Source organism: Nilaparvata lugens, chromosome 3 (assembly GCF_014356525.2).
Source record: "Nilaparvata lugens isolate BPH chromosome 3, ASM1435652v1, whole genome shotgun sequence".
Taxonomy (NCBI): domain Eukaryota; kingdom Metazoa; phylum Arthropoda; class Insecta; order Hemiptera; family Delphacidae; genus Nilaparvata; species Nilaparvata lugens.
This window is the reverse complement of record NC_052506.1, coordinates 37,463,989-37,478,635: the sequence shown is the minus strand read 5'-3', so window position 1 is coordinate 37,478,635 and position 14,647 is coordinate 37,463,989. Positions and strand designations below refer to the sequence as shown.

General features: G+C 37.7%; 1 protein-coding gene across 5 annotated transcripts in view; it reads right to left on the bottom strand.

Annotated features, from left to right (window-relative positions):
* LOC111049504 (homeobox protein OTX2-A-like) overlaps positions 1-14,647 on the bottom strand; it is a 71,396-nt gene that overhangs the window by 6,689 nt on the left and 50,060 nt on the right. For 3 of the 5 annotated variants that reach the window (XM_039423684.1, XM_039423681.1, XM_039423682.1), the window contains exon 3: positions 2,062-2,234. In XM_039423684.1, coding sequence (XP_039279618.1) covers positions 2,062-2,234 — 173 coding nt within the window. The remainder of the gene's footprint in view (positions 1-2,061; positions 2,235-14,647) is intronic. The other 2 variants (XM_039423685.1, XM_039423683.1) reach the window with 1 other exon arrangement.

The window sequence follows — 14,647 nt, the reverse complement described above, 5'->3', positions numbered from 1 at the left end:
AAAACTTGTCTCAATCACAGGAAAATGTATTATTAAAGATTGAATGAAATTTACTCTTCTTGAATAGATAATTATTTTTGTGATATGCCATAATAGAATTGTAATGAACATGATAATAATCCTCACTTTCCTCATAAAATTCTCTTATCAGATCATATTGAACAACATACAATATGCCTCTTTCACTCTATACAATCCACTATCAAGAAGATATCTACTCTCCATCAAGGTACTGAAAGCTGCAGTTCACCCCCCATTTTAATTTGGACGTTCGGCTCCCAAGCGCATTTGAGACAATCAGGCAAAAGAATAAGCATATCTTCTGATTCCGATTAATCTCATGATTCTGGTCATATGATACGAGACGGGCTAATTAGTATGCCAATCGTTGTGTAGTTGGATCTTTCAAGTTGAGAGAGCCGATTCTATCTTCAATGCATGAGGCTGCTCTTCTCAATCAGTGTAGTGCATCACTTATGGAGAATCTTGATTTGCGAGATTAAGGGTCGTCAGAGGGTTGTTCCTCGCCCTTCAGGTGCCCTTGTTATGTATTCGAAAGTACACACCCCCGTAACCTCTACCCTTAGAGGAGCAATTTAATTTACCACCCTTCATTAGCTCGATTTCACAATGGGCTGATTTCACAATAACACAACAGGCCGATTGAGAGTTGGTTGCTCTTTTCTCGTTGGTTTATCTGCTCAGCCCTATTCATGCAGCGCGTGGTTGCTGCTACGTATAATAGCCTCAAACACTGACAGCCGGTCATTAATCAGTTTTAAAATTTCGTCACAATCCTAATCCGTCGCTGCTATTAATTATAGGTCGGTTCTACAAGGCGGCCACACCACCCGCCCCACCCGTCCAACGCTACGCTCCAGCAAATATTTGTCCTCCTGATTCGATTTGCGAAAATGACAACGCCACTTTGTGAACGAACGGTTACCACCATGCTGCTTCCCATATCTGTCATTAACTCAAACAGAACGAGAATGAAAAAGTTGCAATCTTGATATATTCTTGAGAACTTCAGTTTCCCGGAATAACTTTTTGTTTGACAAAGATGAGATTGAACTTGAGTACCGAGAAACAGTACTTTTTCTTATGGAACGCTTGCTCTTTCATATTCCACAATACTTCAGTAAAAATATTTTTTCTTTGAAGAAATTCACCTCAGCATTTTGGTCATTTTCATTTCTCACTTTGTCTAGAGTGCAGTCACATGTATTGAGATGGATATTCTAAATATTATCCGAAAGAGTGTGATACAAGATTTGGCTTTCTCGGAAGTTATTTATCAATTCCCAGATAACAGATTCATTATAAATAAGGAAGATACATATTTTCTCCTCTTTATTTGAAGAAAGTATCTTCGACTTTCAAATATGAATGTTCTCAATCTTCACGTTTTCTATTTCCCTTCTTCAGTTCTTGAAAATAGAAGAATATAATTACAGTATTAAAATTGCATGCACCAATGTATTAGTTATTCCTTTATTATTATCTCCTATTGATGAAATAAATTAAATTGTCAGCAAAATGTATCACTCTGATTTTTTTTAAATTTCAGTGAGCATAGAATATAAGATATCTATCTACACAAAGTACTGGAAGATTTGTTGCTTTACATAAGTTAATACTTGAATTTCAGTTCGTGATCATAGAATAAACTTAGAAGAATTGGAAGATAGCTATCTACGAAAATTAATCTACAAAAAATCTACACAAAATATAATTCGTTGCTTAGTACAATAATACATACTTTGTAAGATACGAAAACACTCTTTACTCGTATCCTTACATTGTGAATTGTAAGTAAAAACAATGTAAGTACTGTTGTTGAAGTGCAAATTTCAATATAATTGAGGACCAAGTACAGAGAGCAATATTGTACAATTGGATTTTTCCAAATGATAGTAGTAAAATATTTTGATACCGCTGTTATCAAAAATCATTGTCAACTTGAGACGGAAAGATGGGATTTAAAAAAAAGAGGTAACATTTTTAATAATAGATGGAAAGTTACAATAAGTGTAGTATAATAAGTGATAGATAACTTGCCTGTACTCTGGACTCGGGCAGGTTGATTTTGAGCGCGACCTCCTCTCGCATGAAAATGTCCGGGTATCGCGTCTTGGCGAACAGCGCCTCCAACACGTCCAACTGCGCCCTTGTGAACGTCGTTCGCTCCCGTCTCTGCTTGCGCGGGTTCACTCCTGCAGACCACCAACCTTCTGTAATTTCCAATTTATCCTAGTGTCACTTACGACAAGTGTATAATGACAACTTCATAAGCAAAAAACTTGCAGATCTTTATGAATGAATTTGGATTAGGGAATGAGGTACAATCAACAAATTGGTCAAGAAATTTGCACAACAGTGGAATTAAATTTTTGAAGAAACTTGGATTAAGAGATGAAGTGCAAACTACAAATTTTTCAAGAAATTCGCACAACGGTAGAATAGATTTTACATAGAATTTAACATTAAAACATTTGAGTTTCATGTAGACATTCATAAAAATGTAGGTATTGAACAGAATATTCACATGTGAATTAAAAATAGATGTTACTTTAAAAGAGAATACATATAGTGACAAATTTGAAACGCTAGGGCAAATGTCTTCTTGGAAGAGCAACCAAAATATCAAATCTTGTAATTCAATCATGATAATCAATTCTTTGTCATTGGGCTCACTTCAAGTCAGAGTACAAATAAAGTATGAAAGTATGAAAGCAGTTGCACAGTCGATAAAATCAGTGATATCATCATTCAAATGAATCTCGATTGTTCAAAAATCTTATAATACTCGAGTATTTAGAATGTTTAGAATGACTTCTTTCTTCCTCTGAGACCTCATCCATTTTTCAGTCTATTTTGAAATTCTTCAAAATTAATTTTATCATTCTGGGTAATAATTCAGAGTCGATGCTGCGTTCGCATTCTTAACCGAAAAGGTTCGCAGGTAGAAGTTCTCTATTTAAATTACTGAGGGCCCGAGAAGGAAATTCAACATTGAATATTTCTAACGTAGAATAGAATATTTCGAACGTTGAATAATTGTTCTGAGAGAGAGTTTCCATTCAAGTCTTTGGAATAAATCCAACAATAAAACGTGTGTTGCTATGGCTTAAAAACTGTTCTTTACAACCTGGACATCAAGAGAGGAAAATACTTATAATTTTGAAAGGTATAATAATGCAGCTCCTCACTTGAGGTGGATTACTTGACGTGTCAAGTGGAACAGTTTTCCATGATATATGACCTCGAGAAGAGATTTGATATGAGAGATGATGGAGAGGAGGGGAGAACATAGAGAGAATTAACATTTTGAGAAATGGCAGGGGGAAAAGCGTTGTGGAAAATAGCTGGAGGAAATCGTGTAGCAGTGCAAACAGGAAAACGAGCAGAAAGGTGAACAGGACAAACATTAAATTTTCAGAGAGCACTCTCCAACGATTCTGAATTTCTTCGGTGTATTCTCTATTTTGATTTGGCCTGTGGGTGGTTGGCTTTCAGTGGTCCGAGGTGTATTTAGACAATTTGCTTCTCGCTCAGCCCTAGGGCAGCCAGCAGCCATGATGACAGGAGCAGGCGAGCAGCCGAGCAAGGGAAATAATAATAAATATTTTATCTGCGCTGCCGTTGCTCGAAATAAGAGGGTACAGCATCAGCATCAGCAGCAGCAGCATCAGCATCGTCACCGGCAAGGGGGCCGACAATACACACAGGCCCAGGACCGCTGCCAGGCTCTGATAGGGCCGGACCCCCGCCCTTTTAGTCTTCCCCCTAATCCGGCTTAAAGTCTCCTTCTGATGGAGCTTGTACATTCGCCTCCAAAAGCAGCTCCGCGGGCAATCGCGCTCGCTCCGTTACACTCTCACTATCTCACTAGTACTCTCTGCCTCTCCTTTCTCTTGGACGCCGTCTCGTTTACCCAGTACATTCCGTGACAAAATTCCTGCCTGCTCTTCGCTTGTGAAACTGACAGAGCAAATTCGGAATCTCCAAGGTAACGATGATTTTTCTGATATTGACCTCAGGCTTCTCCCTCAGGAGTAAAAATATTCTGAGATATGGAAATGCGAAACAATTTTTCATATTCCAGTTCGGGACAACGGGAAAAATACAAAGAAATCCATTTTCAAGCCTCTTCAGGATTGTGAGAGCTGACAGGTCAGAATATAAGCTAGTAATGGTCTTCTTTGTCTCTGGAATATACAAGTGATAAAAATTCCATGTTTATCAATGTCAACGTATGAGTTCTATTAGATTGTAATAGTTCTGACATGGCTTCTGTGTTTGGACTGATGGGGCACTAGCCACATAAAATTCTGTTAGCTTTTTTGTTGAACGCCAATAAAGCATCTGATCTTCATTTCAGGTATGAGTGATTTATCCGATATTGATAGTGATACCTATGTGAGCATGTCCTTTAAGATGAGAATAATTTTAATTGATATGAAATCAATATGTAAAGTCAATATGAGTATAAAATCGGTATTATTCTCTCGGTTCCCCTTTAATTTTTGGTTCTATAGTCGAATTTATATCGGTAGACCTTAGTTTCAACTTTGGAAAGACACCAATAGATCTCACGAGGAGACAGGAGTTTCAAAAGTCAAAAATAGTCCAAATGGGAGAAAATCTATCATGATCAATCGCAATTCATCTTTCATACAGTGTATTTAACACCTCTTACCGGTATTGGCTTCATTTGACTCATATCAATCCTTAAAGTTGCATAAATTTTCACTGATTCTAACTAGAGACAACACGGAAAGAAAAGGAAAATAATTTTTCATGATATTCCCAGAAGAACACAGATTGAAACAATATTGAATGCTGAAATTCCAGTCGAAAATAAATAATATTGAGAAAGATTTTACTTGAACGAATAGAATGTGGGTATTGCATTGGGTGTATTAGGTGATAAAAAAGAGGAGAAGAGTAGAGCAAGCCAGAGCTCTTGGAATTGACATCAGAATTTCGTGATACAGTATGAATATTATTATTATTATTGTTATTATTATTATGTTGGTTTGTGATATTTTTCACTATAAAATCTGAAGAAATCTTCCCTGATAGATATTTATTTGATTGTTTTGTAAGATATTGAGAGTGAAGCGGACTTGCATAGAGATATGTGAAGGGCACAGACTAATGAAGAAAATATGAGCAGTACAGCTGTACAGAAAATATGAGCAGAACAGACTATTGTCGATATTTGTAGATTATTCTGGAGAAGTAAGTTTAGTGAAAGGACAGGAATCTAGCGAAGGACAACATTGAAAATGAAAAAGATCTTTATTAGGTAGAGTTAAGAGCAAACATTATTGGTGGGTGGATAATTAGTGGGATGTGTTCGGCTATACCCCAAATCAATTGTCTTAGTTGTTTGAATTGGAAGGGCCCAATTCTATTCAACGCTAGCTTTGATGATCATTAACCTTCAGAACAATAATGGAGAATGAAACATCTAGTAGATAATATATCAAATAATCGATGATCAAGTAAAAATACTCAATACAATATTGATCCGCAATAAATCAGTTATTCATAATTTTCATCATGAAATATTACTAGACATTTCAGTTATTCAATCCTTACTCTCCTCATGATTTTCCCTTTATTTTGGATTGATATCATGGGGCCACAGGTGGTAAGGTGGCAAGATTGTCAAGTGGAAATATTTTTAATTCGAATTGATAAGAGATAGTAATAGGATCTTACTTGAAGGCCGTAGAGCCTCATTCAGACAATGCAGAACGCCTAATAAATATAAAATAATAAATAAATAACGCCTAATAAGTAAAAAATAATAAATAAATAATGCCTAATAAAACGCCTAAATAGAACGCCTATTAAAAATATAATCTGCTACCTCGCAATCATGCTACCGTATCTCTGAAATCGAGGTAGACGAGTGATGGTGGGAATCGCTTATCAAAGTGTGTGAGAATCTCCACTTACTTTCGAGTAAGAAAGAATTGAGTAACTTACTTTTGCAGTACTTTTGTTTACGTTTTGAGTAAAAACTCTTCTGAAAAGAAAAAACGGTTTTCCCAACGGGATACTTGTTAGAAAGTCAAGATATGTTAATCGTTCATTGACATCCTGGATAGGGAGAGGCCTTACTGCTTGCACAACTCTAAAAAATGCAGATGAACAAGAACAATCCTTCCGATTAGGCGTCAATGTGTTGAGCAGATGAACAATTCCCTCGCAGCTTACAAACGAAAAACGTGTCTGGAGCAGCCGTTGTTGCGGGGAGGGGGCGAGGAAGAGAAGGTGCCGCCATAAAATAATCATCATCCATTATTTACGCGCGATCTGGTCATGCGCTCAGATTGAGTAAGAAGTGAAGGACTAAGGTGATGGGGGGAGAGGGATATGACGATGTGAATTTGGCAAGGCTCGGTGAAACCAACTCGTGACAAGAGTAAGATGAGCACTTGAATGGGGAGTGAGTGAATAAGTTCGCTGCTATTAATCTAGGGGGAAGTGACATAGGTCGACGGGTGAGTGGCAGGGAATGGAGTGGTGGTGGTGAAAAACAGTCAGTATTCAGTTTACTTTATTTGTGTTTTTTACAGTACGCTAGACTGACAATGTTGATGACGAACGCGGTTCAGCGGGGGTGTAGTGCTGTCTCTTTCTGGAAATCATTGTGTCTCCGTCTGACGCGCGCGCACGCACGACAAAAACAATTTGCTAGCTATTGGGAAAGTTGAGAGGGTGGGTACACGCTATGCACTCGCAGCTGGCATCCATCCCACGGGACTCTGGGATTAGAGTTGCTCTGCTACTTTTCAATCTCGTCCTGCCTGCTGCTACTGCTTGCTATTACTGCTGCTGCCTCTGCTGCTCATAACTGTTTACTCTCAGTTCACCACTCCTTTTTTCTATTTCATGCTTGGCATTGCAAGGGAAGTTGTCTTCTCTTCTCTCAAGACGAAGGCCGCCTTCCTTATCGTGGCTGTGTCTATTGGACGCTCTCCCAGCATTCCACACCACATTCGACTTATCAGAGCCGGACTAACATTCGACACGCCGTCAAAGTTTGCTTTTGTCGCCTTTGCACCCACTCACCAGAACCTACTTACAAATTGAGCGGTGTGTTTGCTTAAGAGTGGGGCATTTTCATTGTCGATATTTGAACGATTTCAATCGTGAAGACAAAGCAAAGATGTGTTAATTGTCTAGAAGGAATGCTGATGATCACATTTTCGTTCACCAAAAATAAATTTGACTCCAAATGCTATAGAAAATTCTAATTCAGCAAGAGCTGATATATTTAAAAAGGAGACGTTCCCTTTGTTTCTTTTTGGTTTATGAGATAATGTCATAATGGATCACCAACCACATAATAGCCTACAAGTCTATTCTACTCAAAGAAATTTAAAAACATTCCAGCGGTTATTACATTCGTTTGGTTTAAGTTTCAACTAAATAGAATAGCAAACAAAATTCTATGATGTGGTTGAAAGTATCCAGCGTTTCTTCCTTGAGAAGGTATTTTGTCTCCCATCATACACCCGGAATCAGGCTTTGTTTCTGGAGACCGGAGTCTGTCCAATCTTCCTGCATACAATCAGGCTACACCTTCAGTTTGTAAAGCGATGTTTGAATCTGCATGAAGGAAGATATCCATGTATGCTATTGAAATTGATGATTCGAAGAAGGCTATTTCTGTATGATGACTGAAGGATGCTGGATGACTTATTTGGCATTCCATGGGAGGGGATAGCAGCAGGTAGTTTGAACATCGACCAGACGATTGACAGGATTGGAAGTAAGCTGCGAGATCAAGCTGCAGAGGGTCGCTATGAGCCAGCGGTACACCATTCGCCGAGAGCTCAATCACTGAAATGATTACATTTCTCAAAATTCCAGCTTTCAATTCATCAAGTGGTTCTTCAAAGCAAGAAATGAATTGATCCGGCTCAATAAGTATTCATTCAACGGGAACAGACTCTGCTCATTGTGCAATAGGAAGGAGGAGGAGGATGTCACGCATTTCATTGGAAAAATGTCCCATATTCGTCGAGTTCAGATGGCAACACTTTGGCAGGGCAGCATTGTCATGGGAAGATCTGAAGAACTACCTAAACGGAGATGACTGGCTAAAGATAGGTGCATACTGTGTTGGTGCATGGAAATACAGACACTGCTTGATTTCAGAGTTCAATGGATAGTGCGTTGTGAACTGTTGAATGAATACTAAGGGAAAAGTATTTGAAAAACAAGAATGTGTAATTCTGTATGGAGTCTACTCATGACAAACCTCACCCTGACGGTCGTTGACCAAGGGTTTAATGCTTGTTATATCTAGAATTATGTTCTTGTATAATATTATCTAGGAAACAATGCTAAAATAAAAGCAATTATCATTCATTCATTCATTCAATAGCAAACAAAAGTTAGAATGCAGCACGATGAATGCACCACCACGATTCAGCTAAATTTCTCACGTTCATCAAATCATATTGATGCTCATCAGAAACTCAGATATAGAATAAAGAGAAACCTGAATACCCACTAGCTCTCTGATGAGGCTAAGCATCGCTTAAGAGCCTTCTATTAATTTGTGATTCAATGATTTAAGTCAGGAAGAAGTGATAAGTAATTTGATTGAAGTGGATCCACACATATTGGAATTTCACGATTATTTTATTGTGTTTATCGATTTGAATCTGGTCACTAATCTTCCCTCCCAGAAAAATTCACATATTCCAAGAAAGATATTCCGTTGATGACAAGATTGTAATGAAATTATTTTTTGAGAATTGGCTTGTTAGAGAATTTAGCAGTCACCAGATGTCATGATTCATATTGTAGCCAAATATTGGCAGGAACTGGAAGCAACAACTGCGCTATCGATTAATCCCATTGGGGACAAAGGTCACAAAGTAAACAAAAAAAATATTTACAATCTTGATTTATGTGATCTCCTTTTGGTGGAGTGAGCAAGCGTGTAGCTGTATCTAGTTATTGGGTGTGGTGAGGAAAATTATTGGTGAATGTGAAAGTGAGAAGGTCGAGGAGAGAGGGAGGCAAAGGTTTGGAAAACAGAGTGAAGAATAGAGTGACATTGGGAGAGGAAGAGAGAAGAAGGTGTGACTTGAGAGAGGGAGAAACGAATGACAGTCAAAAGTGGGAAAAAGTATGATTGAGTTAGTGTGGTAGCTGTGCATGTGTGAAAGTGCACAATATGTATGTATGTATGGTTTGTATGTTGTGCCTATAATGTAGGGTGTGAACTGTAGCAACCCCAGCGGTGGAGTACAGCTGGCCACGAATCACGCCTCTGAGAGTGGTTGCGTCGCATGTGTGCATGTGTGAGTGTGTGTTGGGTGCCTCAGCGGCTTGTTTGTCCAAGGGGGGTTGAAAATTGATAGCCTACTTAACGCTCCTGTCTAATAACAAACACACCCCGCTCATTTGACGCTGCCATTGTGATTTCAATAAACGCTCAATGCTAGTCCTGGTGACAAGCTAACGTGTGTGTGTGTGTGTGTGTGTGTGTGTGTGTGTGTGTGTGTGTGTGTGTGTGTGTGTGTACCCACGCTTGAACAATGATTGAACGATATTTTTCGAAACGCCTAATTTGCATTTCTTGTATTTTTGAGGAGAATTTCAAACGTTTTTGGGAGGTAGGAAACCGAACTTTCATTGAACGCCTAGTTTAATATCATTAAATATTTTTTGTAAATCCGGATTTTGAACTTCTTAATTGTATTGCATATTCTACTTGTTTGTCTTGCTAATTCAGGATGGAATACAGGAAAGAAATGTGAATTGTATGACAATACTCAAATGTGTGATATAAGAATTTTCTACATTGAGCCAAGTCTTATTATATTGTGAATTGCAATTGGAAGCATGTCAACCAAGAGCGAATAATAAATTATCAGTGAATTATTTCATTATTGCTACAAAATAATTCTATGAAAATAATTACATGTTGAATGGAGTTAACATGGAGGCAAATTAATCTTCCAATAATTCATTCATGTACTTTTGTAGACCTCATATTCTATATATATAATAATATTCATATATCCCGATTCAGCTCCTATTGAGTAAGTCCCTCCTCCCAATGCGGAAGAATGCTTATTCAATTGGATTTATTTTGTCACGAAATATAGCAGAGCTTCAAATTAATTGTAAATTGACAGAAGTTGAGGATTTAAATGTTCCTATGTTATAATGTTGTCATTGAGAAATTGAGTACTGAAGTAAGAGATAGAAGCGTATGAATCTGAGCATTGTACCTACTACCACAGGTAGTGGGTACAATGAAAACTACTCAACTACTACCTCACATTGCAGTTTTTCATGTACGAGAATCTCCTTCATTGAAAATATGAGAATTTTGAAGTAGTTTCTTTAGAAAGATAGATAATGGGGTTCCGCCTTATTATACATGCTATAATAGGAAACTTACATGGGATATTCAAGAACAATGTTCAAATCTTTGATAATTTTGAGAAATTCACAAATGAATCCATCTTTGAATCACATTAGCTAAAATATGGATAAAAAGTACTGTAGTCAGATTTATAACAGGATATCATAGAAACAAACAAAATGCATGGCGATGAATTTGATTTGTGAACAATCTTATATGATCAAAGTTCATAAAATTGGAATTCTTTTCGTTTACTCCAGGAAACCAATACAATAATATTGACTGCTGGGGAAATAATCAATCAATCATTCATTCATCAACCCAATTATTAAAATGAACCGTTATAATGGCATCATCTGAAAGAGAAATATGCTTGGCTTGTACTATTCGTCATATCAATTAAATACTATTCATTAATCAATTGTTAATGAAGTCCAGACGATCACTTGTATCACGCATTTCACATGTCTGGTCCAAGAATACTCCCTGAGAATAATTGTCAAATGATATATTAATTAGCTGAATTGCACTACACAATATTACTATTGACATATACATTCAGAGGCAGAGCTATTCCAGAGCAATTCGTATTACAGTTATAGCAGCAGGACAAGTTAAATGCAATGACAATTAGGTAGCTACACAACGTTAGTCCATTGCTATTGTAGGATTGTCCATTGCATTGAATCGAATCATGAGATCAGGAAGCCTCGATGCTTGTGCGAGATGAGACAAGAAGGGGCTCGCACTAAGTAAGCCCTGTGGCCCTGTGCTGTTAGACGGTAGCTGAAGGGCTGAGGGTCCTTCGCCAGTGGCCCTGAAGGCGCATCACGTCTTGGTGATTAGCAGAGATGTTCTACAACGGTTTGCACTTTGGTGGTGCTATGGCTGGAGGGACGGGGTGCAGACAATTAGGGCGCTTCGGCTGGGTCTCTGTTCGAGGCTACACTATTATTGTTTCAATGCGATCCCATTTGGAGACGTACCCACGCACATGCACCGTCCTTGTCCATTGCGATCGCCACTTGTTGTTTGTTGTGGCACCCTTATCATTTCTCTCACTCACTCTCACCCCATTCTCTTCATATTTTTCCTTATTATTGAAAATTCAGATTTTATTGCATTTTTTCTGGTTTTGTGGAAACATACAAATATGAATTGATCTTAAGGTAAGCAGAATCTTGAGTCTAGAGTCTTAAGATTAGATTAGATTACTCTATTGAGTGGGGAAAGATTACGCCTATTAAGAGTGCCTACTAAGAGTGAGGCAAAAAATAGAAGAAGAGGAAAAACTATTTCTTTGATATTAAATAAGCATTTGATCAATCGAACCATCTTTTATCTTCCTTATCTTGTTCTCTCATTCTCTTCAATGAGTTCATTTTATCTTATCTGATCCTTCTTTCAGACTTTCTTACTAATGTTGTTAGTAACATAGTGTTCCCTACTCATATTCCTAGACATTCCTATTTCTTATTCTGGCTCATCATCCTATCCTATAACTTCATTATCCATTTTCTCTCCCTCTTCCATTCTCTATCCGTTCACTTTTTCCTTTTTCTCACCCTCGGACCTCTTCTCACCAGCTTTCCACTTTCTCAAGTCTTCAACCCTCAACCTCCACTCCAATCTGAACACGAGTGGCTCTCGCTCGGCTCTGCCAACCTTACAAAAAAGCAGCTGACATCACTGTTACATTAGAAAATGTTTTCTTTTCTCGGGGGTCGGCTTTGTTTTTGAAGGTCTGCAAACAGTGTGTGATGTGTGACACAGACTGCTTTTGGCCGACAGTAGATAGCAGCCTTGCTACTCCATTCGACCCACCCCTCCTTTTGCGTGACTTTTAGCTGGGGAGAGAACCCAAAATTCAATTATCGAATCTTGTTCTTCAATCATTTTATAAAGTTGATTGATATTTTGCACACTGGCTTTCATATTACCATGAGAACAATGAATAAAATATTCATTATATTCAAAAAAGTCATATTGGTTGAAGACCGATTACTACTTGAGAAGTGGAAATTGGAATTGCAAGTAGTTCCAGTAGCAAGTAACCTTTGTTCATGAATGAAGTTGATACTCCCTTCTCCATTAGGAGAATATATATATATATAATATATATATATATATATATATAATATATATATATATATCAATCTTAGCATAAACTCTGAGTGTCGGAGAATTATTATTAGTTATTTGAGGAGAGAATTATTTGCTGGTGAGCTTCTAGCCTTCTATTCATATCATAATATGAAGTAAACTTCACTAGTAACCACCGCATATGATCAACAAAGAATTTAATTTCGAAGCGCAAAGGGAATGTTGATTGTCGAAAGCATTTTCGTCAACACAAGTACATTTTCAATTAGCAAAAATGTAATGCTTAGAAATAGCAAGAAATTAATAGAGATGTAATGCAGATGTGATTCAATTCAATTCTATTCCGAAGAATCTGGTCTTGTCTTCTCTTTTATGAATAGGGTGCAAAAATAAGGTTCAAAACTTGAATTTTTCCCCAATTCTTCATTATAACTGCATCGTTGCTAATGGCTCCTTTCCAGATTCGATCACCGATCACTCTTCCAAGAAAAGATTAGCCTTACCACAAACAGTAGTAAATTCGGGATCCCTGTTACCTGTCACATGACAAGGGTCGACGGGTGACACAAGATAATGAGCCACAGGCGAGCATTAACAGCATCAGTCAACGGATGATTCCATGCAAGATTTAGCACAAAGTGAATGTGGTCTGCAAATTGTATTCAGATTAGAGACCATTTGCAGATCAACTAGTAGAATTACTACAGAGTTCAATATGGGTTTAATATCAATTTGACAGTTTGATTATTCTGCCAGAGGCTCTCTTATGCATACTATTATATTTTCAACTTTTTTACTTTGTCTTTTCCAAATCTCCATTATTGAAATAATTATTTTCTCTCCTGATTGAAATTACAAAAAAATTGAAATGTCATAATTGCATGCCTGATAAAATGAAAAGCTCGCTATCGTTCAAATTCCACTTATAACATTTCTACGGTCTCGTAAATGTTACGATTGATAGTTTCAAAAAGCGGTATATATTATAACCATTTCACACTTTCCAGAGAACTTTCAGAGGGTGATAGCTACTTGAATTTTGTGTCCGGAGCTTGAGCAAGCCTCGTGTAACGCCACGCCTGACCAAACTGTCACCTTACTTCAATTTCAAATGGAAGTGAAAGGTTAGACAGTTGAGAGGTAGGGGAGCACGATGTTAGTGAGTGATAGCAACTACTGGAAAATTGAGCCAGGTAGATGCGAAAGTGGAGAAGAATTTGAGAGTGGCGATTCTGAGAAGAACGAGACATGGTGAAGAGGAGGAGGAGGAGGAGGAGGAGAAGAAGGTGAGATGATCATTATCCAAACAAACACCGAAACAAACACAATAACGCATAACAAGTGTCGGTTGCCTGTCAGACCTCAAGACGTTTACGCCTCGACTAACAATAACAAACGCCTCTACTCTGCCAACTGGCCAAACGTCTTCTTTAGTTGCTTCACTCAGAGATTGTTCGTTCTTTTCTGGACGGCGATCTCAAACACAAGACACCAGTAGAGCACTCGACAGTCGACACTGCAAACAGGCTCCTTTCGACATAATCTCTCTTGTGAAGACCACAAACGCTTCTAATAACATTGCCGCTGAATAACATTGTGTTGCTCTCCTCTTGAGCAGTCCACCTCACAATAACACCATTATATAACCGTTATTTTCTTTATTTGGAATGAGAAATACGAGTGCAACTTATGGAAAAATGCTGTGATTGTTGGTTCAACTGTTGAGGATTATTTCGGAAATTTTTAAGTGAATTTGGTGCGTGTGGCAGGGAAAGAAATAATCCATTTCCAGCTGGATCTTAGGATGCCAATCTATATTAGAAATAAAGAGTCCTTTGAACAAATTGTGAACATGTAAAGAGAACTCCATCGTAATGGGTTGAGATAAAAATGTGAGAGCTATTCTTCAGAAACGTTCAGTACGGTTAGTAAAATTCAATCTGATAAAAGGTGAAACTTTGAAAAGGTTGAATGATTAGAAATAAAAATGAAGAATTGAGTTTAGGCTCTGAAGATATCACTATATAAAGTGTTATATGGGATCGATCTTGATATAGGTTAAGCTCTCTCCGGAATTACTAGAACGGAATTGGTCTTCTCAACAAAAACCCAAGGGTTTACATGAATTAG